This window comes from Ochotona princeps, chromosome 5, assembly GCF_030435755.1.
Source record: "Ochotona princeps isolate mOchPri1 chromosome 5, mOchPri1.hap1, whole genome shotgun sequence".
In the NCBI taxonomy this organism is placed as follows: domain Eukaryota; kingdom Metazoa; phylum Chordata; class Mammalia; order Lagomorpha; family Ochotonidae; genus Ochotona; species Ochotona princeps.
The window spans coordinates 79,793,230-79,820,426 of record NC_080836.1 but is presented as its reverse complement, the minus strand read 5'-3'; the positions used below and the strand labels follow the sequence as shown (position 1 = coordinate 79,820,426).

General features: G+C 38.1%; 1 protein-coding gene across 1 annotated transcript in view; it reads right to left on the bottom strand.

Annotated features, from left to right (window-relative positions):
- The window catches only part of PARD3B (par-3 family cell polarity regulator beta), a 1,014,759-nt gene that overhangs the window by 414,357 nt on the left and 573,205 nt on the right, over positions 1 to 27,197 (bottom strand). The window contains exons 11-13 of the mRNA XM_004576910.3: positions 23,182 to 23,367; positions 10,505 to 10,675; positions 6,167 to 6,302 (exon numbers count right to left, since the gene is read on the bottom strand). Of these exons, the coding sequence (XP_004576967.2) occupies positions 6,167 to 6,302; positions 10,505 to 10,675; positions 23,182 to 23,367 (493 nt within the window). The remainder of the gene's footprint in view (positions 1 to 6,166; positions 6,303 to 10,504; positions 10,676 to 23,181; positions 23,368 to 27,197) is intronic.

Here is a 27,197-nt window from a genome sequence, read left to right as displayed (position 1 = left end):
TTTTTGAGATACGAGGGCTGAGGATGCTTAAAAGCGCTTATATAAAATGGAATAGTATTTGCGTGTAACCTACACAATCTTCTACATGCTTTAAATCATGTCTAGATTATTTTACTTAAAATTAAAATAATGTAACAAAAAGTCTATATATGTTCAAAACATATCCAGATGGTTTTTGTTGTTGGTGCTTTTTTTTTCTCTCTAAATAATTTTGATTCACAATTGGTTGCATCAAGGAATGTGCAAGTAACAGGTAGGAAGGGTTGGCTGTATTAGTCCACACACATTGTTCTTACTAGACAGAAATGTGACTTCCTTACCCTCTTTCTACTTTCTATAGCTCTCTCTCTCTAGCTACTGTAAGTGTCATTACAATCATCACCTCTAACACTTGGCTTTCTCTGGCTATTAGAAAATACCTGAGGCTGGGTAGTTCATTAAAAAGAAGGGTTTAATTAATTCCATTTGCCACTCAAAACTAAGTGATGTTATCTGCTTGACCTCTGACAAGGGCTCCATGCTGTTTCACTGCTTGTAGAGAAGCAGAATGAGAAATGACCACGAGCAGAAGGAAAGATCCTATGCTACAACTGGAAGCCAGAAGACGGGGCCAGGCTTGCTCTTCTTAGCACAACTCATTTCGGAATCCCTTCCAACGATGGCATTGACAATAAACCAAACAACCTCCTCCTGGCTTCCCGAAAACCTCTACAGAATTCTTTAGGACACACACTCAAGTTGTACCTCAAATGTAGACAAAAAAAAAAAAAAGAAGGTTAAGGAGAGAGGATAGATAGACAGAGATTTTCCATCTACTGGTTTATTGCCCTAAATGCCTACAATAGGCAGGGATGCAACCATCAAAAGCCAGGAGCCCAGAACTCCAGTTTTCCCCAAGTAGGTGGCAAGGGACTAAGCACTTGAGCAATCATCTTCTGATTCCCAGGATTTATCATCAGGATGCCACATCAAAAGTAAAAGACCCAGGTCTTAAACCAAAGCTTTAAGAATGGATGTGAGAGTTGTAAGCTGCAGCTTAATTTGCTGTGTCACAACATCCATTCTTTTAGTACATTTCTACACAACGCTTTCAGATGCAGAAAAGAATATTTTCTTTTTCTATTGACCCCCAAACATCTGCTAAGCTCTTTATCTGCGTGAAAGCCTAGAATTCGCACCTTATTTAGATTTGAGTGAGTGTGCAAGTTACATTCTTCTGGGTGTATACACATGTAGTTCACTACCTTATTAAGGCTATTTCATTTGAAAAATTTTATTCATTTATTTATTGAAAATATTGAGGGCCAGGCTGAAGCTAGTATCCTGAGACCCCATCCAGATCTTGCATTTGATGACAAAGGCCCCAGCATTTGGGCCATCTTGTATTATCTTTCCAGGTACTTAAGCATGGAAAGCAGAGATTCCAGGACTCAAACAGGCACTCTGACATGGGATGCTGGTGTTCCCAGGCAGTAGCTTAATTCTATGCACCAGAACACTGATCCCAACTTATTTTCTTTAATTATTATCTTTTATCTCCTTTGTAGGACTCTTCCTGCCAAGGCCAGGTCAGGAAGGAGTGGAAAAGACTGTGACTTTGGAAAAAAGATCAGCAAGTTAAACCACTCTGCTACCGTGCTTGTAAAATAGAACAGTTATGTACATCTGTACATGTATTTGTCTGTGGCTGCTTTTGTGCTCTGACAGCAGGACTGAGCTAGGATTGAGATCCCATGGTCCAAAAAGTGTGAGATATTTACCATGTGGTCCTGTAACAGCAATGTTTGCTGACCCCTGATTTGAACCAAGATTTTTGTTTTAGTTTAAAATATTTCAAAGAAAACTATTTAATGAGGACTTTCATAAGCACACAGATATAGTCATTTTTAACATTTTGCCACAGATGCCACTTCTGTAAATATACATTTTTTAAAGTAAGTGTGAGTATATTGTATCCCATAATGTGAGTTTAATCACACAGATCATAAAGGAGGAAGCATGGATATATTCTTAAATGATGCTACACTTCAGTGAAAACTATGTTGATAGGTATTTGTGCATCAAACACTATGCCATCCACACACTTTCACTATTTATATTACTCTCCATATAAGAAAAAATGATATTTTTATTTCTTGCTTATTTTACCCAGCACAAGGATATGTGAATTCATTAATTTTGTTGCAAATGTCAGAAGCTTATTCTTTTTGTGGCTGAGTAATATTCCATTATTTGTATGTACCAGTTCCATTATCCATCCTTTCACTGATAGACAACCAGGTCAATTCTATATCTTTGCTGTTGTGAATAGTCTTGAAATAAGTGTGGAATGCAGATATTTTCTGCATTGCAATATCTTTGTACTCCTCCATTCTGTATAACGGAGGAATCCAACTAATGTTAGTGAAATTGGGAAGCATCATTCAATCTGATTACCCCTACAAAGTTAGTGCTTTATATGTTACAGAGGAGTGAATGGACACTGCTTCCCAGGGGAGTGCACCTTTGGAATAATATATCACTGTTAGACTCCTCTGTAAGGGTCTTGGGCGAATATGGATCCAGTGCAACATAAGAACCAGATGTTTTATTTGAGATGTGGACACAAGGCAATTCAGTGGGTGATGTTGGGTAGACTTAATGTTCATTCATATGGGGGTACACTTGCCAAAAGGGAAGGGGAAACAGAAGAGCACAGAGGAGGACGTGGAAGAAAATGGTCTCCCAAAGCACACCCAAGTGTGTGTAATCCTGGACCTGGGCTGGCACTGGATTCCTCAGGAAGCACAGGATGGCTGCATTTCATCACCATTCAAATGCACAACAGGCTTTAGCAACCTCCTAGGACACACCTCTATCCTTCTTACCACCTTGGAAAACCACGTGTATTCACTATGGACCCAACTAGCAACTCTCAAATACAAACGTGATTTTCCTAGTGCTACAATTTCTACAAATGTTATTTCTAAAAATGCCTTTTTCTGTATAACATCTTGACAGGAATAAAAAAATAATAACCAGGGAACAGTGGGTGGTATAGACTATTATTACAAAAATAGATGGAACACAGAATATCAACATTGGATTCTTAAATATACACAGGAAAGGAAAAAGGGAATAAAATGTTCATGTTTGGATTGTAACAGTTCCTCTCCTCACTAAACACTATACTTCATCAAATTTATCTGTTTTCCTACAGGCTCTGCTTTAAGAAGTTGGCAGTGGTGAATCAACACTCAGGTTCCTTAAGACTTGGTGATCTGTTAGCCCCTCACAGGCAGCAGGAACTCAGGAACCTCTCTCTGTGTTCTCAGAAGCTGCAATGCTCACATCCGGGAGAGGTGACCATCATTCAATCCCTCAATGGTATCATGGTCATTAATTTGGTTGCAATATTTTCCTAAGGTAACAGGCTTACACGAAATGTAAGAAACTTTCATCTACTGACCTGTAACAATGTGTCTATGTTTTCGATAGGCTTAACCTTCAAGTGAGGGAAAAAAAGACATCTCCACTTTAAAGAGCGAGCATTTAGAGGAGACACGGGAAGAACTGGGTTTCTTTACTAGAGGAGGCAGTCAGTTGATCTGCATGATTTTCTCCTGGTGTAAACATTGTTTTGGAATTCTCTGGAGAACAGACAAGCCTCCCTGTGGTAGCCTATGGTCACCTGTGCCTCACAAGTCTTGATCTTTGCAGGAGAGAGATGGAGTCTGAGCATTCAAACCTGGATTACATCTTGTTTTTTGAACATGCGCTTTAAGGGATTTCACTTTGTCATCTATGAGGATGTAACTTCATACTTTACTTCTTTTTTATGTTATTATTTTATGAGACAGTTCCATATGCTCTCAGATTTCACTTTCCCCTCTCTCCAAATCCCCTCCACCACCCACTAATTCCCCTATATTATTACAACAGTATAGTCCTTCATAAATTGTCACAAGTCCATGACTGCTATTTAAGTGTGTCCTGACATTGTAGGTATCAACAATGCCAGAGTCCAGCACCTTTTTGTCAAAGATAGATTTAACAGTTTCACGGGTCCATAATTTAGCCTGTATCACTCTTTCTGTGAGTCTGCCTGCAGATTCACTCCCTAAGTGGCCACAATGGCCAGAGCTGCGCTAACCCAAAGCCAGGAGCCAGGAGCTTCTTCCAGCTTCCCCATGCAGGCGCAGGATCCAAGGCTTTGCATTATCCTCAAGCTTCCCAGGCCACATGCAGGGAGCTGAATAGGAAGCAGGGCTGCCAGGACACAAATCTGTACCTATATGGCATCCTGGCACGTGCAAGGCAAGGACTTTAACCACTAGGCTACTGCACTGGGCTTAGCGTCAATATTTTGAGCACATTGGAGGGAACATGCTCAATGTTCTTTGGGATACCTTTGCTATAATTAGGAGTGAGGACCCACACTTAGTCGCTGGACCACAGCCTCCATGAGAATAAAGTGCCAATCAAATTATAAAAGGCCGAATATGGTGATTACATTGACACACAGTTTTTGGAAAACGGGAAAAAAGGCTGCTCCTTTCTGAAGGAAACCTGCAGTACCTTCCGCACATTCACTGGCAGTTGTGACTGAGGCTGCAGAGGCAGGTCAGGTTTAGCTAGGAAAAAACTTTTAATTTCTTTAGAATGAGAAAAGAAATATTGAGTACTTCTGCAGAAAAACATAATGCAACTAAGCAAAGCCGACAGCTTGAGAGCTGGCTATCATTTGAGCCCCTGTCTACACTCAGGAGGAACAGTGTTGTTTCCACTTAACTGTTGAATTCCTTGGAGTGCCTTTTTTGTATTTCTTAGAAAATAAACTGAAAAGAATCATTGTAAAACTTCACAGAAACATTAAAAAGGCAGAAGGGAGAGTGGAGACTGGGTGGGAGGGCAAGGCAGGAAGTATCAACATTCCCCTAAAGATGTATGTGTTGACTAACACGGATTTGTTCACCTTACATAAATAAAAATATTTTAAACATAGAAAATAATGAAATGTTTTCTCAAAAATTAATAAAGTTGGAAGGAGGTTGAGAGGGAAGAAAAGGAAGGAGGGAAGAAGGCAACGCCATTATGTTCTTAGGATTATATCTACAATCCATATTGAATGTGTTAAAAACTAATTTTTAATTAAAAATAATTAAACTGTTAATAAGAAAATGAAAGAATCCTCAAAAACAAAGGTCAGCTACTAATAAAACATGCTTACTATCATGAAAAGACTTTCACAGCAGTATCAAGGGAGGCAGGCTTTTTGTGCAGTGTTCAGTGTCTTCCAAGCATCTGGACTCATGTTCCAGTTTGGCTTATCATCCCAGTTACGTACTAACATACATGTTGGAAGGCAATCAATGATGATTCAAAAACATTGGTCCTTTTCACCCACATGGGAGACCCAGGCTGAATCCCGGGCTCCTGGCTGCCTCCTCACCCATCCCTGGCTGGTGCAGGCACTTGGAGAACAAGTCCATTTCTCTGCCTCTGTCTGTCTGCTCTCATGGTCTCTCTACATAAAACATGCATGCATATGTACACACATGCAAACATACATGCATATGTATAGTTTAATGAAGTCAGTGTAAGCCACTGGGAATTCTTGGGTGACACCCAAGTTTTTTACATCTAGAACACTACTGGAAAAAAAATATGACCTGTACCAGATAATAAGGGGAAGAGAGCATGGCAAAATAACAGAGCATCCCATTCGTCACATAACAGTCTTCAGTCATGGCATTTAGCAGCTTACCCCAATCTCATCTTAGACTCAAGCATAAACTTATGAATCACATTATGATCATTTTGTGGTTTGATACAAGACCATCCTGTTTTTTTAAGTTCAGTATTTAGTATCTTACAGTATTAGATCTTAAGTAGGAGTAACAGCTTGCCATCATTGATTCTCCAGTCATGGTTTGTTTTATACATAACCCTCCATGTTTGGGGCAGCAAGCACAGAAACTGTCACTTCCGCTGGAGGCCCTGCCAGGAATCGGATTCCCAAGTTCTGAGTCAGCTCTCCCACCCATTTCTCAGTGTTCATCTCTGGAAGCTACAAAGTCTGTACTTTGTGTAATTAGCTTGCTTTGCCACTCTTTTTTTTCCCCAGGAAAATTTGTTTAATTTCCTCTTATCCCATCGCAATAGACAAAAACGAATGGACACATACCTCTTTGTCTGTCTCGCGGACTGTATGTGCTAAATGGTTGCAGTGGACTGCTGTCATTTCGCCTCAAGGTGGTCATCACAGCATTTTGACAGTTCTCAAGGCCTGGTTTGGAGAATGCCCCACACTCTGCAGGCTCCTAAGGGATGAAAACAAAAATTACATTTACTTTTAAAAGTTTGTTTCTAACTTGGTCAACTGAAAAAAAATGACCAATTTATGAAGGATGTTGTAAGTCTATTGCATTTAAGTTCTCAATCATAGAAAATAAAAATGACCCCATCAGTTCAACTATCTTTGAATATAAAGTAACAACAACAGCGATACTAACAATGTAGTTCTGATGATTAAAGTGCTGGTCGTCAACACAACAGAGGATTAACTTTATGATTCTTTCCCCCACTTACAACTGGCTTCTTTCAAATTCTCCTCCATCTGGGAGTACAGCTTGTGGCAGTGTCAACATAAGAAGCTAGATCATGCCAAGGGTGTTTCTCTGCCAAGCAGCTAGTTCCTCTATCTCTGTGACTATGTGCATATGTTCTAGGACAAGTCAGAATCCACACAGTTTGTCACTGAAAGGCCATGAGTGTGCCCCACTGTAGATGCCAGTTCTCTGGCCAGGAGCTAAAACAAACTACAGGACAATGCCAGGTTCTTGGTTCTTCTGACTGGTCTTTTTTTCCCCCCATATTTACACTGTCTACTTTGATTATCTATATACACAATCAGTTGCTTTCAAACTGTGCGTTCAGGAGAGCTCAACAAGCCACAGGTGGAGAAGGGATAAGAAATAGCAGGTAATAGTTCATATTTTTTTTAAAAAAAGGCACAGAGAACTAGATTTTGCTTTTGTTCATATTATTTGTCTCCCCAACAGATTTCAAGGAACTTAATAATTGGAAAGCTATTTTATGACCATTCCCTTGACCATTCGTGAGCGCAATATGCCAAAAACAAGAACACAAATCTGATTCCCAATGCTCTTTCCTTCTAAAAAAAAAACAAAAAAACAAAACAAAAAAAACAAGCATTTGGTTAACACAGTCCTTTGGTTTGCATTTTTCCTCTGTGTTATAAAAATTCAGTGCCTACCTAGTTAAGCCAAATACTTAAAATATGGGCTTTATGCATTCTTAATAATTAAGACGCTTTCAGTTGTTAGAGATTCTTTAATTTTTGTGAGGGCTCGGAACATGATCCCCAGATGCCATGATGCAATTTGTTTCGATGCTGCTGGTCCAACAGAGCCTGTTACAGGAATCAAGCTGCTCCTCCACTGAGTCTGGAGCCCTTGCAGGCAGGAGAAGGAGGACGTGCCTCACAGTACCTTGTGTCTTGATTTAACAATAAGAACAAGAACAAAAATATTTTTTCCTGTTTTCTCAGCTCTTTGATAAATGACACAATCGATATCCCAACAACTGAGCAGTAACCAGCCTAATTAAAGTATTCAGCCTGTAAAATAGAGCTGTCGTGGAGCCCTCCATTAGTGTCCCAGCCAATAAAAAATATAATGGATTTTTAAACATATTCTGCTTCTACCAAGATGAGCTTGGCAGCAGGGAGGATAATGTTTTGGGGAAGGGAAAAGCAAAACCAGGTCATAACCCATTTTTTAATACCAAGTCTCTAGGCTCAAATAGAATTACAATTGAACCTCAAGCTCATCCTTTGAAAAACATGTTTCTGTTTAAAACGATTTTGATTCAATCAAGGGCTCATTATGAATTCTTTACAAGGTTCTCATCAAAACTGTTTATGTACCTTGTACATCTGGGTAATGTGGAGGGGAAAAAACCAATAACTGTGTATTTCGACTTTCCTCAAGTATCTCTTTCAGATTTTTAAAATTTCAATATAATGTTGAAACAATCATTTTGGTATTCTTGTCAAATCTAACTAATTGATTTACTCGAATGTCTGAGCAATATTGTGACCTTTACTAAGGTTGTGGATGCTTTTTTGTTGTACCAGAGGGCAACTGCTGTTCCACAGGGGGATACACCAAAGGTATGAGCTCACAACAAATGCCTTGACACACTACAGCACAGATTTGGGAGATCAAATGGCTGCCTCTTTTCAATTTAATAAAGATACACTGCACATTGGTTTGCTGTCTTTATAAGAAACGATGCTCTTTAATCTTTACGGATAGCACAGAAATTCTCACCAGCTAAGAGTCAAATACTTGCTCATTCCCCATGGAAATCATGTAAATATTAGGGAAACTAAAACTGGATCTTTGGTAATGTCCTCATAAAAATTGCTTTTTGCCCCAGTTCTTATTCCCAATCGATTTCTTGGTGAGGGGATTCTGCTAACAAGACTGCTCAGGATGGACAATGAACTGAGTTTGGTACTTTGTTTTGATGGGATGATGTGAATCTATCCCACAGCGTAGAAAGCAGAGTGAAAATTTGAGCAGTAAACAGGAAGGCAATGCTTCATAACACCCGCCCACTGGCATTCTCACATATTCCAGGGAAAAATAGGAAATTAAGAAAGAAGAAAGGTGGGGGCATAATGAACATACAGAGCCATAGGCAGCGATTTGTTAATTTGTTTTTGTTATTTGTGCCAGTATGGTACTCAGGAGCACCATGTTCCAGATTTTTCTATTAGTTGAGGTATCTTTATTTAGAGAAATCTTAAAAGAGCTGTAAAGTTTGGAAAGGATAACTAAGCCTTATAGGAGGCCATCCTTCCAACTCCTTGCAGCAGATGGGTTCCATGGGGTCCCAGGACACTAGAGTAAGAACCAAATTAGACCAGATGGAATCACTTCTCTGAAAGCTGTAGGTAAGAGCATTATAACCATGTACCTAAGGAAATCCTATTAAATATTCATAGAAGATTCTGTCACTTAAGAAGATGCAAATGTTGAAAATGAGTTCCTTCATTACATATAGTCTCTAGTAATTGGCCAATTTACATTTATTAAATCTACAAGGTTATGTACTTAAGAGTTTAAAAGGTATAGCTATTCTTTTCCAATAGCTGATAACAAAATAACATGTGGTTTATAACTTTACTGCTCAAGTTTGCTGTTCCAGATAAATCTCAAATGCATTTGCTTTCACTGACTTAAATGTATTTATTTTCTTCTATTTACTGGGACTCACAATCCACTAAAACATAAAACAGACAAAAATATCTGTTTTCTGCAAAGACTGGAGTACCCAAGCATGTAAAAGAGGAAAAGGCATTCAAAAAGTTCATGGAAAATGCTATCATGAAAAAAACTATACGGGGATTTCAGGAAATCTCTGAACCAAAGTAAACTAATCTTTTATTTCCATGGTCTGCAAAGGTTTTGAAATATTCTCATATGTAGTTGCATAGTCAGGAAATTATAAATCCAGGATTTAAACACAAAGAATCCAAAATTTCAGTGCCTAAGCTTTGAACTACTAAGCCCTGTTATAATATTATTGTTGAATTTGACAATACTTTCATTTTTATTTTTCCAGTTTAACTTATTGTTTTGAAATTAAACTACTGGCTTTAATAGTATTCTGTCTTCACTTTGCATGTTTTTATAGTATGCAAGCATACTTTGGCCTTGGAGAATATCCTGATATAGTAACTCATGATTTGCTCATGCTTTTCTTAAATTTAAGGCCTATTAACTTTTTATTCTTATCTTTAAAAAAATCAATGCATAATACATAAGAGAAAATATTTTAGGAATATTTTACATTCACTATTCGTATGTAACTGAAATATTTAGGAATATTAACATTCAAGAATGTTTCATGATGATACTTTACATGTAGTTGAAAATATTCCTAACAAAAGAAATCATGAAAAAATATTTCAAGAGCAAAGAATTTTATATATATTTCAGAACATGAAACAAGCAGCTTGCTTAATAGATCACATTAGTGCAGTCTTGAGTCTATGTTAGTTATGAGCATATTATAGAGAAAATTATAGAGAATTGATTGTGTGACTGTGATCTCCACGTTAAACATTTTACATACCTGATTGGAACCTATCCAAGGTGTGGACAGTGCTAACACATCAAGCAAAATCACATATAAAAGTGTTTATAAGTAAGTGTGGAACATTAGGAATTTCTGAGGTGAAAAAAAAAATCCTAGAATATGTGGGCCTGTTACATTTGATACATGGCTTAGTTCTTATGCACATTTTTACAACTTCTAGTTATGTCTAAAATATATAACCACTTGTTGCCCACATAAATCAGAGTCCTTATGGGCATATTGATCCCAATTTCGGAGTCAATCTGAATCTAGAGACCATACTAGAAACGAAGTCTGCCTATTTAGTAGGCCACCTGGGCAGTTTGCTGAGGACAATCAAGATGTGTGTCACCTCTGGGGGTCTCTCCGGCCTCCTAAGGATCACCAACTGGATCATTCCTCGGATGTTTCCTTCCATGGACATGGAGCGTCTAAGTGTTTCCATAGCCTCGTGGTTAGACTTTCCCAAAAGAGATTCCCCATTAACTGCAATCAGCTGGTCATTCATTCTCAACCGACCATCCTAAGGCAGAGTGGGAGAACAGAAAAAAACACCATTAAACAAAGAAAAGCATGGTGATGACATGACATGAGGCTGTTTCAACAAAAAATCCACATTTAAAAATGAAAAATAATAGCTATTAGCAATGACTTATTTTCCATGTCTCAAAAAAATTCTGTAGCTTATCAAATAGTCACACATATTAACAACAATGAATTATGTGAAAGTATTTTATAGATACTTTATAGCTGTGAATTGCAATAATTTAGACATTTGTGTAATACCTCTTACCAAAGTCTTTGGCAAGCATACTCTAGCTTGATTGTGCCAGTTGGTGTGGAAAGGAACATGTTGCTGACTCAGGGGAAGGGAGTTTGGGAACCAAGGAGGTAGGCAAATCTGAAATGAGAGCTTGCATTTGTAGGCACAGAAAGACACTGTTACATATTGTGTGCTTGATAGTAGTAATGTGTCCTACTCCTACATTTAGTGGTTAGCTCTACTGGAGCAGTGCAAGAAAGAAGTCCTCATACAATTTTTTCCTAACACAATCACATGGCCGCATATCTGTCGAAGAATAGTGTGTAGTCAAGGTTCAACCCGCCCTGACGTCTCCTAGCAGAAAATCTTGACAGAGGGGATGGCAGTTTTTATAGAGTCTAGCACCAACACTAACTGTCACCAGCATCTTCTGGAAGGAATACCACTTATTACAAAGATGGAAAGAACCTTGAAATGTGGAGAGGCAACTCAGACTCTCATCAAAGTCACATAGGGCGTTAATCATTCTAAGGCAGAAGTCCTTCAGAAGCAGTGCGGGGGTGGGGAGGTGGGGGTGGGGGTAACAGGGCAACAGATAACAACTGGGATGGAAGCTCTACCTACAAAGAACTTGAGGGCCGGTGTTGCATCTCCCGCACAGGCAGCCTAGGGAGACAGGTGTGTGGCATGTTGGAAGTCAGACTGGAGAGACCAGCCCTATCTCTGGTTTGTACTTAATGGAAAGTTCTTGCTGGCTAACACAGGCACAATTAGGAATGTTGGACCACAACTGCTAGTACATTTGGCAGAAATAATGGTGGGTGTGTTTAATAGTTTACCTATCTGGAGGAGTCTTCCACATATGATCCCTCACTATTTTGGTGGTCCCAAGAAGTAAAACAGACTCATGTTCTGATAAATGTTTTATAGAAAGTGAAACTGAGGAAATGAGACGATATAAATTGCCCCAGGTCACAAATAAAATAGTCAAACCAATGGACTTCAGTTGAGGTTTTATGAATCTCAGCTCTTCATTTTCTTGACTACAACCCCCTTTGCTACTCAACACAAGACTTCAGTGACACAACACTAAGACAGCTAGAGAAAAAACATGAGGGAGATTCAGTGGAGACACGGAGTCAACAAACGACATGTGAAAGAAAAAACTTGCCTAAACATGGTAAAAGCAGATGTATGATAATCACTAGAAGCCAATCACATAGCTTTGAGAGCAAAAGGCTGTGGACATATTGGTGAACTTGGACTGAGGCAGTCGCAGGTGGTTAGAGGGAGTTCTGCTCACAGCAGTGCAAGGGAGCTAGCAGCAGTCCCAGAAAGCTAATGCTTTCTAGGAGACACACTGCCTACGCCACCTGCTGGAGGGGTGCAAGCCAGATGGACTGGGGGGGTACACCACAGAAGTGCACTCCCACTTGAGGAGGAAACTGAGACAGCAACAAGGGATCAATAGAGAAGAATTCAAACTCAGAGATAGAAACCATTTAAGTGGTCTGCCTCGGCACAGCTTAATACCCCCTCCCTTCTTTTTGCTTTCCCACTTCACTTAACCTTTACCCTAATTTGGAGCAAGTCTAGAAATGAGCTTTACAGGAAAGGCCAAACAAGAAAGAAATCTCTTTGTTTCTGTTATCCAATTCTAAGTGAGACACATGAAAGAATAAGATGACAGGAAATTGGTAAAAACCAAAACAATCTTAATGGTTTAATCACATGATTAAGCAGAGAAGTTACTCTTTTCTCTTTGGTTACATGATCCAAAAGGGACTACTGAGCTGAATTTTGCTACTAAAAATATTTTCAGGGAAACTGGGAGACTGATGTATGGCTTTTAAAGAGAACGGGGAAGTGCAAGAGTTGAATCAAGATCCTACTCCTCTTAACAGGAAATGAAATGCGTGTTTGGATTTGTAGCAATTTAGTCTTAGCAGGAACTCTCACCCACTATGACAGAAGGAAGAAAGATGGAGATTGCAACATGAGCACCTCCAGTGATGAAAGTGGATGACTGAGAGAGCCCCCCTGGTCTCCTCTTGCGAACCTTCCATCTGAAAAAGGTGTCAAGATCAGAGTGAAAAGGTGGATGAGAGATAAGGTAAGAATGTAAGGTAAGAGGAGCACTGTAAAATCTCTTACAAACAACTAATAAGCATAATATATATATATATAGAGAGAGAGAGAGAGAGAGAGAGTGTGTGTGCGTTTTATTTTCAGCTATAATCTAAGTCTCAGGCATGCAAAATCACATGTTTACTCTAACCAAGTTGAAAAACAAAAAGGACAATTCAGGTCACCCAGGGCAGCTGGGACTTTTTTTTTCAGCGACATTCACATTCTTCGCAAGCGTCACTGGAGAGTTGTGGATATGATAAAAATCCACACACCCTTATTTGCAGGCCCAGCTGATCTGTTGTTATTGGTGTGTGCTTTTTCCTTATAAGATAAATGATGGGCAATTCCATTAATGGTGATGCCAGTAAGTACCATGTTGTCTTAACACTGAGAATATAATCACAGAGTTTAGAGCTGGAAGGGTCCTCAGAGGTCATCTCATCCGATTTCTGACTAATGTGATGGCCGGAGTGGATGAGAAGCATTTATCGAACACCTAGTAAGAGAGGGTACTGCCACATACATTAGGACTTTAATCATCAAGTTCAACTCAGAAGCGGAACAGAAAAACCCAAGTCCTGAAATTTACATTCAACCATTCTGTCTTCTGCATACACAACAAAGACTGTCTCCCTTGGGGTACTACTAGTTCACGGCGGAAAAAAAAGATGTGTAAAAGCAGAAGAGACAATAGGCCACCAGATGCCTGCTGGAAGGGAATATTGTATGAAATTCAGAAACACACATTTTCTGAACCTGCAAGGGAGTGGCAGAACCCTGGAGGGAAATATTGCCTGTTTATCTAGACATACAGATACCCAGACCTATCTCTATCCTTGGTCAAAGGTGGAGATCAGTCAATAACAAGTTCATTCCTCAAAAATAATCAAATATCCTCAAAAATTATATATGTCCTTTATTCTTTGGAATCATTTTAACCAAGGAAGTTATCAAGTCATGGTTTTATTTTTCCCCTGTTATGTTCAAGTTAACACCTAAGTGTGAGTATACTGATTCACAATTGATCTTAAATAAAATGAAAACAACTGTAACATTGTTACTTAGTAACTTTACAATATTATTGCAGTCTGAGTCCAATTTTTTAAAGTACACCTTTTAAAGGGAACAGAAATAACCCCCTTCTTTCCTAGCTTACTCCTAATCCTACCCCTAATCAAAATATCTCAACCAAACTCTCTGTCTGCATTTGACATCTCTCATAAGCAACTTCATCCATCTTCAAGCTAGAAACAAGTGAAGGAAAGAAAAACATTTTGAAAATGCAAGAACCACCAAGTGAGAATTAAAAGACTCTTCCTCAGGGCACATGAAGACAGACAAAACTGGTGTGAGAGATTTCTCCATGTGCTGGGTGGCCCTTGCATCTCATCAGCCATGCCTGGATGTATGGTGGTAGGCAGAGGGCCAGCAGCTCAGATACCTGAGAACTGAGCACATAGCATACACCTCTCCTCACACAAGGGTTGGCATGCCTTCTCTCATTCCTTTCTTACAACAAGCCAATGGTATAAAACTGCTCTTCACTACTTAAAAAACATTAAAGTGAAGCCTCAGTGAAAATAAATGCCTCGCTCAAGAGTCCTGTCCCAGTCAAGCCTCCTTTCCCCTGAAATTCAAGATGTATACTTATTATGCTAGGTTGCTTCTAAAATATTTCAGATGCTAATGAGTTGCTATTCTGTGAACTCACTGTGCTAAATCCTTTCTTCATTATATTTTCTCTTTACAACAACCATATGCATTCAATAAAAGTCGCACCTGAGGCTCAGAGGGGTTAGAATTGTCCTAAGTCAATTCTCTAAGAGCAGGTGTGAATGTCTGGGTTGCGCTAGAGTCCCAGGTTTTCAGCTAGTTCACTATATGGGTTCCTAGACACTTACGCGAAGCTAGTAAAAGCTACAAACACTCAATTGTGAAACAGATATTTAGATCAGTTTCTCTCCAACTGCATGGACACGAGGAAAGGTAATTCTTTGCAGGGAGGTTGCATCATACCTGTGTTAAGATTTTCCATTTGCCCTAGTAAGCATATGTGTGGATTCTAGGGGATCCCATGTTCTGTTCATTCAACCATGTGGGACTTGGTGTCCAACTGCTACCTCTGCCAGCCTTTCTGGTGACAGTGCCTCACTTTATCCTCTTCTCTTGGTCATTTTGTAAAATATTTATCTATTTTTATTGGAAAGTCAGATATACAGAGAGGAGGAGAGACAGAGAAGAAGATCTTCTGTCTGCTGAATCACTCTCCCAGTGGTCACAATGGCCGGAGCTGAGCCAATCTGAAGCTAGGTGCCTGGAGCTTCTTCTGGGTCTCCCATGCAGGTGCAGTAAGTATCTCAAGGCTTTAGGCCTTCCTCGACTGCTTTCCCAGTCCACAAACAGGGAGCTGAATAGGAAGTGAAGCTACCGGGATTAGAACTGGTGCGTATATGGGATCCTGGGTGCACGTAAGGCAAGGACGTTAGCCACTAGGCTACTGCGCCGGGCCCTCTCTTGGTCAAGTTTAGGTAAGATTCTTATCTCCAAGTTATACTAGACAAAGAGGGGACAGTAAGAAAAAGTCCAAGGCAAAGAGCTGGTCTTGGCAGAATATGAGAGGAGCGTTGAGAGGCAGGCTGGCTTTCCCAGAGATATCTGGCTCGGGCCTACAGCCAGTCCACATTAGTCTCGGGTGTTGAAAGAATTAATCATGACCAGATGTTGGCTCTTGCCTCTGCAAATTTCTAACAGGGCCCTCAATAAGGTCTTCTGGGATATTATCAACACCTAGAGCCCAAATCTGAAAGTCTGACTTCAGGGTCCCATAGCAGGCATTCCCAGGAGTAGGGTGGGATTCCAGGAAAGAAGGCACCTGACTGCGGGAGTGGAATGTCCTGAACAAATCCTTCTCGAAGCCTTAACGTCACTTGCTGACATCTGCCTACAATATTTTTGAATAAAAAAAGGAAAAACAACACCAACCCAGTGCAGAAACTCACATTTGAGACGGAACTCATTTAACTTCATTTGAAAACAGCAGTAATGAAAGATAGCAATGAATCCAGCTTTCTAAAACACAGTTTTCAAGCACAGTAGTGGCAGCAACCACCGTGGCAAGGCCTGACGCCCATCAGTGCTTACTTACAGAGTCCTGATCTGCTCTTAGCACAATGCTGTGCAGCACCTGTCCCAAGCCCGGTGGGCTCTCTGAGGAGTGCCTCTCTTCCCGAATCAGGGTCCAGTTTTTCAGGGATGGCTGACTGCATGCCAGTGTGCCCACAGGGTCATTTTACGAAATTTTTACTACTATTTAAAATGCCTCGTGTTCTTTCTTATTCATTGAAGATGTGCTTATTCTCCAAAACAAGGCGCTGTCATGGCCTCCCCGTCCTAATTCTTTCTGCAGGTGGAATTAATTGCTTCCTCATCTCAGTATCTGTGTCACTGCTCACACTTGTCAATACAGTCCTTATCAGATGACTTCGGTGTGTGTGTACTTCTATAATGTATTATGCCAGTAGCTTTCTAGATTATGAGAGTAGTTGTGGTACTCACTATATTGTATAACTTAGCTTAGACGTGTCAGCAAAGCCTGATACAGTGGAAACATTTTGAGTCCGATGCCACAGACTGGATGTATGTTTTGCTTGCAATGAACACATTCTTTAACTTACAAACAGGAACTATTTGAAGATTCATAAACCCAGGCTGGCTTGGATTTCCCAGCAGCTATTGAATGAAGCTTAATTCTTTAAGTGAAGCTTCATTTCTTTTTGTGTTCTGGCCACTTATTCAACTGTCATAAAACTTTCAATTTATTTATCTAATTCAGTTATCATCTTAAGAACCTCACTCCACTTCCATGTAGCAAGCCAGTAGGAAGCCACAGCAGTGTATCACCAATGGAATCTTTAGCTTGTTCTTTTTTTTTTCCTCTCTCTTTTTCGGGGAGGGGGGGATGGAGGAGGGCAGCTAACTAAAGGGTACCTTTTTAGAGCATCAGGACATTCATAATCAAAGCCACTCTGCTATAACACTTTCAAAGTGTATATTATAATCCATTTCATTTTAAATTCCTTCTGGAAAGATGTGGATCATAAATAAATACATTATAATGTAGACACTCTACTAGGGCCATACTGCTTCTTATAAATTTCCTTTGGCAAGAAAATTTGAGAAGCACTTAGGATCATCAGAAATATTCACTGGCCTACAGAGCAGTAATAACATTCCGTAGTTGTTTTACACTTTTTCTGTTTCCTGTCATTTCAGTCTCCTTTCCATCCCTTCCTATCTCTTCCCTGGCTTTTGTTCTTCATTTACTTTTGCCTAGAAAACCAGATGAAAAAAAAAGCTTGTTAAAGCAAATGTGCTATATATAAATGAAGAAAATTCTGCAGGAACACCTAACTAGATTAGTCCTTTGCCATGTATTTAAAATAACCATATTTACTTGCTACTGTGTGTTAAGACACAGTACTGACATTGGTGTTAATATTGCTTAAAATCAGCCACCAGAAAAAGAAACCAAACTAGAGTACATAGAATAAAATTCTGACCAAAGTATAAACTCAGCATAAATAATTCAAATACACATGATGAAAATGATAACTCTTTAGGGAAAGGTGCTATTTTCAGAGCTAAAGCACCATCATTCTGATGATAAATCAGAAATTTTACAGCACAACCTTTTAATTTCGAAAAACCAACTCCTCTCTTTTCAAATCCACCTAAACAAAGTCTTACATACTTATTCATGGAATGTAGAAATAAAATGTTTTATTTAGCAAATATAAATGTGTTTATATTTACATCATCATTCATGAAATAAAACTGCTAAAGTAATCAAAAAAGCAATGATACTGATATTGAAAGATTTTAAGTCATGTATTTTAATTTCTGCTGAAAATTCATAAATAATGAATAATAACTATATGAATTAATGCATATGAGAATTTTCAGTGTTTTGAAAAAAGAAATTGCTAAGAAATGCAGTTATCTTACATCCAAGCAAATCCTTTTCTAAGATAAAATTCTTTCCATTCCACCCCCAACCCCAAGTTAAGTTCCTATGACCAATTGTCTCTAAAATATATCACAACTGGCAAGGGATGGAATGTTACAGTTGGCTTTGCATAGCTGAGGATTTGCAATGGAACTAGTTATAAACCCAAATTCAAACTGCCTGGTCCTTCTGACAAAGACAAAAGCTCTGAAGATGCTGATGACAACAGAGATCCCCAAAGGTCTCCCACTAGTTGAAAAGATGACCAATTTCAGCAAAACACAAAAGTGAAGAAATCATTTAATGCTAGTGTTCCTTATAAAGCTGTCCCTTTTATCTTCCTTTGAATTCATTAATTATGGAAATGCTACATGATTTATAGATACCGGCAGAGGTTGGAGTTGAAGCTGCTCACACTGGAAACTATGGACTCTGTTAAGAGACTGGACTGTGGTTAAACATGTGCCATGACAGAGAGACCAGAGACAGGGCATTAGGTGCATGTTCTTGAATATTCTAGAATTGCTCTTTGTCTTCCAAATCCCAGAATACACTCATTTATAAAATACTGGAGTCATCTATATTTGGCAAAGATTCTATTACTAAAATAGTGTAGATAATAAAATTCTGTGTCATTTAGAAGGAGCATCTCAAGTTGACTAACCAAACAAAAATCAAATTACTTAAATTATGTCTGTTCTATATTCTGAGTGCATGCATTTGCAATTAGCTATGTCAGGCATTTTTCATTCATTTAATTTCATCATCATCAAGTAGTATTTATTCACAAACCTGGCTAATTAATAACAGATATTCCTAAATTCATTCTTTCCTACTTAAGATCTCTTAAAGAATCTACCTGACACATTACATTTTCCCCTTAACAAAAGTTTCCTTTAAATTTTTCATTTTATCTTATTGTTTCAAGGTTTCAATAGGATATATTCTACTCACAAAATCAGTATACTGAAATCAAGAATGACACCTAACACTAGTACACCAAACCCTAAGGAATATTTATTTTTCCTACAGCGCATCAATAACTTACCTAAATTTTCAAAGTTATATTTTTTCTAAGAATTGTTAATACAAAAACAGCTTAAATATGAGTCTAATCAATAGACAGAACACGCATTTTCTCCTTTAAAAATGCCCACAATGGAACAGTTCAAAGCAAATTCTTGCAAAAATAAATAAATAAAGCCTGTCATCTCAGAATTCAAAAATGTTTAACAAATAAGTAAAACAATATCTGAGCTCTTCAAATTATCAGTGAAACTGTATCTGTGCATCCTGGAAAATATGGAAATGTGGATTTGGTAAAAGGCTACTTATTATATTTTTTTCTAACTGTAATAGCTAATATTTCACTTTATTTAACAGCAGTTAGATTTTACTTTAAATTACAATCACAAACGTGAGATTTTACAAAATTACCTTTGTGGGTCATGTGCTTTTATTCCTAACACTTCTCAGCTCAGAAAAATTTCACAAATATGCTTCTATTTATTACTCTCACACCACCTCCCCATGCTGTACCACCAAGAAATTAAACTATACTTCAGGAAAAACACACAGAACAAATGAAAGAAAGTAAAGGGAAACTATGAACTTTTAATACATGCTGTTGCATAAACATATTAGGATCTATGATATAAAAAGTAATATTGCACTGTTATGATCAGAGCCCACTTGGACTGTACGTTTAGAAGCACAGCCAGAAAGTCCGGATCTTCATAAAGCATTGTATGCCAAGTAAGCTTACAATTGCCAAGCACTGGAGGTCTGACACTTAAAGAGAGTTTCCAGGTTCAATTTATTTTTTTTTTAAATTTGTTATAGAGACACATGCAAAAAAGGAGAGAGAGAGAGAGAGAGAGAGAGAGAGAGAGAGAGAGAGAGATGCTTGACTCTCCAAATACCTGCAAGGGACATTTCTGAACACTGGGACATTAGGAACACAGCCCAGGACTTTTGCATGGTGGCAGAGATGAAACTACTTCAACTACTGCTATTGCCTCCCATAGTCTAGAGCTAGTCAGAAGCTGGAGTAGGGCATCAAATTCAGGCAATCTGAAGTAGGATGTCTTAACCAACCTCTTCAGTACTAGTTCAAGTGACCACCCCTGGGCTTTATTTCTTGAGAAGAAGCAGCAATAGTAAATATTAAGATGAGATGAAACATGTGGATAAATCTGAAAAAGGTAAAAATATTCTGTTTCACCTTAGAGATTCTGGGACTCACTTCCAAGACAGCATTCATCCTACAGTAACTGAATGCTGTGATTTTCAAACAGACACTTAACATGCTTATTAGAAATAATTCAGAAAGAGATGAAAGGATTACACAGAGTAGCCTGAGAGGTTAGAAGAAAAAGAGGCCCTCAATTAGAGTTCCAGTCATTCAGGGGTCCTGCATTTGGCAGGTAGCTGCCTGTCTTAGTTTATATCAGCAGCAGCCCCTAGGAACACAAGAGCGTGTAGAATCCACAGGAAGAATTGGCCGTACTTTCCAAAGTAGTTCAGTTTTCACAAATCCACCTTCCCTAAAGGCAAAAACATCTTGAGAACCAATTAGTGGTAAGAAGGACCAGAAGAGATAGATTGTGCTCTGGCAGAAAGATAATTCTTTTGATTTCAGATCAAAACGTAGGGCCAGATGCTAAGGTGGATGTTCCTGGGCTTTATCTCGACACTTCCCTGTGGACACTGCAGTCTGGCACATTTGTATCTTCTCAACAGGTGTAGCAAAGGCCCAAAACAATTTTTATAAGACATAATCCTGAACTATAGAACAGGATACAGTTTTCTGAAGAGTTACAGTAGATTATCAGAACAGCAGAAGGAGGGTAGAAAACCACTTTCTCTTCCTCTCAGTTTCATCAGACTTCTTGCAAGCCAAGCTTGGATTCTTACCCTTTAGGCTGGAAAAAGCAAACAAGACAAATGGATGCTAAACATTCACAACAAGGCCAAATTCATGATTGATGTCTTGCACTGTTTAAGATCAGCTATAAATATGCTGTCCAGTGGTTTTTAATGGTGTGATTGTCTGACTCAGCAGACCAGTGTCAGGAAAGAAATTTACATAAATGGAAACTGAAACCTTTCTATAAGAAACAGGACTGTTAGAACTGCTTAGGTAAGGAGCTACTCACTCGCACAAACATGTATATACATATTAAACCTGCCTGCTGATATCTGCTTGAGCTTAAGTTATTGCCCATAAAAAAGCAAAGATGTTTGCTTTTAATTTCCAAAAAGTCATCTCAGTTTTGACTTTACCTGGAATAAATTCTGCAAATAGAGCTGTCATTAGAAATGAGAAGAAAAATATCAAGCTGCTATTCACAAACATGGCAAAAGGCTCATCCTCAAACACAGCACACATTTAGAAGGCCAAACCCAGGGCTATGCAGGATGTAACAACTCCAGGCAGCAGGCCCTGTTCTCCAGGAATATGAATGGATACTATGCAAGTGCCTTTAGCACAGTGCAGCATAAGACAGCCTACGGAGTCAAACTGCCTTGGTCCAAATTTTAGATTGAATGATTCCTGCCTATGGGACCATCGGAGAGACACTGAGATGGTCTATAATCTCCCTTCTGGTCAAATGGCAAGATAACAATCAGATGTGAAGTGTAAAGCAAGATAATCCCTATCAAAGTCTCACTTCAGTGTCCAGCATGCACTAAGTTCCAAGCACAAAGAGTACTAATTGTTTTGATTATCATTGTTTCCCTTAAGCTCTTGGCACTGTATTTCTCAGACAGGTTGGGGAATCCTACAGAGTAAGGGATTGACCTCAAAACTATATGTTCCTGGCAGTCCTGAAGATCTAGAAGGAAAAGAAACCTTTGAGGATGTACACCACTGAAATGCTGTGTTACTTATTATGCAGCAAAACCAATGGATCCAAGGAGTGAATTAAAAAGTCTTCTACCCACATCATGGTCCTCCTTATTTCCTGAGGAAAAAAGGTGTGATTAGCTCAATGTCAAGGCCTGAAACAAAAGTAGAAGAGTAAGTATAAACGAACGCTTCCTCAAGTCACAACCTAGGGCAAGGGTCGATGGAATAAAGTGCAAGTAGGCTACTGGGCATCGAACAAGACATCCATGATTAGCAAGATTGTTATAAAATAGCTAAACTTCACTGCAAGCTTATCCTAGACTCTGTGCTTAACAATTTATATGTGTTATTTCTTTTAGTCTTAACAACATCATTGAGGAGGTTGGTACTAAAACTGACCCTATCTGTGGTTAACGAAGAAGAGGATGGCTACGGCAGAATTCTAACTCGTAAAGTCTGTTTTTATGACACGAGAAGGTAATGACACTAACGGGTGCAAACATGGATACCATGCTCCATAATCACTTCACTGCTTTCATCTCAGTAGGTGTGCTAATTTATTGAATTTTTAGGACCCTATGAAATAGGTGTGATTTCTTGTTCTCATTGTCCAGGGAGGACAGAGATGACAGCTGGCCACTTTTCCAGCCACCTTTTCACATGGCAAGCAGTAGAGCTGGATTTGAACACAGGTAATTGAAACAATTACTATAGTATGCTAATAGTTTTGAATGCATTGTCTGCATCAATATATAAGAGGAGAATTACTATTTTCCACCACCTCCATGCGTTCCAAAGCAAATAAGCATTCTGGGTACCATGGTTAGCTGCAAGTGTGTAAAATGTGATAAATGACCTTTAATTTATACTACAATCATTCTCAGGCTCCACTGAGCTTTCATTTCTTGCAAGTACAATCTCATTATTTTCTGGCTTTATGTTTACTTGTTTTACTTTTGTTTTCCTGCTTGTGTGTTTTTTAGAGTCAGTTCTGTCAGGTTACAAATTCAGCGGAGTCCTAATGGAGTAATAAAAAGATAGCAAAAAGATTGTTAATCCTGATGGTTTTTAAGAAACCTAGGAAATAAAAAGAACCACTTACAGTTTGCAAACAGCCAATCACTCCCCAGATCTGTTCACAGATCCATTTTCTGACTTTGACAGGAACGTGTAGGTGGTTTCTAGCACTCAGACACCTTCTCCATCCAGTCCCTAGGCCCATCAGCCGTGTCTCCAGGCACCATGCTTCAGAAAGGAGAACACACCATCCCCACTCACCTTAAAGGCAGCACCTCCATGGATGACAGATTTGATAAAAATCCCCAAGTCTGTTCCAGTTTCTCTGGATTTGTTGCCTTTCAAGCTCACCCCAAGGCCTGCAGAGCCTGAGTCATTCAGGGGAATCTCAAAGGTGAGTTGTTCGGTTGTCTCCAGAGATGGCGCATAGCAGTCGGCTTCTCCTTTCTGTTGGGACAAAAACAGATTGGAATTTCACACTTCTTGAATTTTGCTAGTTTTATTTTCAAGTTGTTTTCCAAAACACATTTTTGTGGGCTTCTTTCCTCTCTATCTCCACCTCTCTCCCAACCTTTTCCTGCATATTACCACAATAGTATCGTCCTTAGTACAAGTTGTAAGTTTAACTTTCTGGTATTTAAGTGTATCATGACATGATAACTACAGGTAAAGGTAGGAAATCTATTATAATGTAGAGGTGTATTTATAAATGTCATTGGGAGTCCCACTTTTTTCAGAGGTTGAGATCACATTGCATAGTACTTTTACTTTCTAATATGCTACTCTCCCTCTTACAGTTTATGTATATTATATATTATCTACAATAATGTATTGTTATAAAATATGTATATATACAGATATGTTATATATAAACAGAAATATATATTTATATATTTCTATTTATTTGTATATATATATTTATATATATACTTACATATTCATATTATATAAATATATTATGTATATTTGATTTATAAATATATAATAAATATGTTTATATATTTTATTTATAATATATAAATATTACATTTTATTTTCATATAAATATATAGTTATATTTTATATTTATATATTCATATATATATTTATATTTATATATATACTTCTGATGACCAAGTCCATACAAAACTAGCAAACAGGACAACTTCATCTCTAATGGTTGGAATTCTTCCACTGGCCAGGAAAGTCTGGTCTCTCTGCAAGGGACCATCCCTCCACATCCATGGAGTGATCATTTGACAAGGCAGGTTTCTACAATTTGAGACACCCTATAAATCCAACAAAATCTTGTGAGTAATTAAAGAAGATGGGATTAGAATAAAGAGTATTTCAGGTTTCAGAAGAGACCTTAAAGAATATATCATGTCAACATCTATCTAACACAGCCAAAGAATCAGATTTCAGTGGAGTAACATGTTAGAATTTCAAGGAAAGAACAGCTGTTCAGTTCCTTGTAGGTATGGACAATGGCAGAGTTCTTGGTGCCAGCTTTGAATACAGCTTCTTATTATTGCAGTCCCTGGGAGGCAGTGGTAATGATTCAAGCAACTGAGTTCCTATTATTGATGTGGGAAAGCTGAAATAGGAACCCAGTCCTCAGCTTCAGCTTAATCCTGTGTTTGTATAGAACATTTAATAAAATCAGGAAACTATTTGGTGTATGTAATTTAAAATAAATTTTTCCATGGAAGTACTACTATTGGTAAAGACTGTCAATGGGATATACAGCACTTAAAATAATATATTATTTTAAAGTGAGAGAAAGGTGAAGCTAGAGAAATAAATATCATTATTGAATTCCATCACACTCTATCAATGTCCACACTTTTTGTACCTGCAATTCATTACCATTCAATTTTAGACCCAAATAAAAATGATTATGAACAATAAATATTCCCATCTACTTTTACAAATGCCACCTAGCTGCAGGCATTCTGGTCTTGAGTTGGCAGAGGATGGCAGCAAATAGCACAGTCAGGTTTCTGCTCTACAGGGAAAAGTGGTTGGCTAACCACACCTGGTCTCTATTGTTGCCAGTACACAGTTTTGGAAACTAACAAGCATGTTCCATGTGATAATCCCTGTAGGTGTCCCTTCTACATTCCTGTCAAGCTTGCACATATGTAAAACTCTGCTATAGCATTTCGCTGAAAAACTAACTGAAAATGAGATATTCCTGGAAACCATCAACTCATTGTAGGTCGGTAGTTCCTTCCTCTCTATAATTATGTCTAGAGACTCTCATCTTAAGGTCACTTTGAGTGGATTCTTATGTAAAATTACATATTTAAAAAATTACTATGGCTGTCTGAATGGCAGTCACAAATAACTATGAAATCAGAAGTAGCAAAGAACCCATAATTAAAACAGGATTAAAGGGTCTGATTAAAGCCAGATCCACTACATGACATTTTCAACTCCTACCGAAATAAGAGAAAACCCATGCCTCACTTGTAAAGAAATAGTTCCCTCATTTAATATTATTGCAAATGAAGTTAGCTGTGAGGATTTTGACTATAGGTTAGTCAAAGAAATAGACCTTTATTGCTTAATTTAATAAAACTATTATAGATTAGCTCTTTGAACTAATTCATTATATTATTATCTAAGAAACAAATCCCATCCTTTGATTCACACTTTTTTTTCTATTACAAAGCCAGAATTCAGCACTAAATGTAAACTATTAGCCTTCATACTTGCAAACTATTAGCTTTCAAGATGTCCAATTTACAATCCATAACACTTCACAATCATTTATGTTTCCAGGCCTCTTTGGAAATCACTTAATTTCAGTCTAATAAAGCTTCACCAAATTAAAGTATAAATTAAAACATAACTATTCTTACTACAATTTTGTGAACACTGATATCAGAGAAAAACCCCCAAGATTCTCTGGCTTTTTCTATTCCACTAACAAAATGGCAAAGACTATTTTTGCTTCAGTAACACATTTAAAGAACTTTATTCGATGATCAGCTTTCTTTGGGCAAGTGTGTTAACTCTTAGTAAGAATGAACACTATTATTTGTATTAACTCCTTTCATTTACAACATAAGAAGTTGAAATGAGATACAGATCAATGGCCTAGCTCTGTCTTCATTAGAAATTTATCTTTTTGAAGTCCCTGACATCTCAGAACCAGAACTACAATGAAACAAATAAACTGTTGGTTAATAGTGATTGCATGACTCCATTTGGTACTTTCGCAGAGTGATACACTGATTTTTCACAATAACCATTTGAGGTTTGAAGTTAATCAGCATGGCCATGTTAGAGATGTGGAAACTCAACTACCAAGCTGACATGCCCCCAAGACATGTCAGTGTTGGAGCTTTGGAGATCCCAGGCAGTGCATTCCTGCATCAGATTCTTTGTTATTCTTTTAGAGTGAACGGTTCTGAGTTGATCCACTACAGTTTCAAGTTCTATATCAGTCTATATCCATTTTCAATAGACAGTGAATATTACAGTCCCATATTATCTGTGGGTAAATGATGATATAAACAATATTTATTTTTACTATTTTTAAAATTTATGTTTCAGTCCACAAAAATCATACGATGGCATTTCAAAACATTCAAGGAAATGAAGTTAAAAGACTTTTGAAAATTTTGGTACAAACGTTTTCACATTACAGGTTTTGAAAAAAGTTTGGGAAAGATGTGCATTATGAAAATCCTGTGAGGGGTGTCAGAAACTTTTACCCCAAATCCCTCCATCTTTTAATTCTATTTTTCTTTGAACTTTTGAATGTCTTATGTTTATTTATTTATTTTGAAGTCAAATCAAATTCAATATATTCCATTCACAATTTTTAGGTATAAGTATACAACACATTAATATGAGATCTCAGAAAATCAAGGAATTTGTGCATCTTTTAATTTCATTTTCCATAAATCCTTCCAATTATAGTGGTCACCATTTAGTGTCACAGATCTTCTGAACGTTGGTTGTCCCTAATTGAAATTGTGTAACTTCTGTTCAAAATCTCCCCATTCCTCACAACCCTCTGGGAGCCAACAGTGAACTTTCTTCTTCTTTGAGTCCAATTCTGGAAGGATCTTTGTAATCTGGTACAAGGTATCTTTATATCCCCAGTTTTGTAGGCTAGCCTGATTTGGTCTATCTACAGGAAATTCCACAGCAGATTTCTACCGTGACAGTAAGACATGATACAATTTTATATTCTCCACTCACATACAGTAATATTTTATGTCCTTCCTATGCTGTGATGTAGCAGGCTCAAGTTGTAATTAGTGGTCTCCAATAATAGCAAA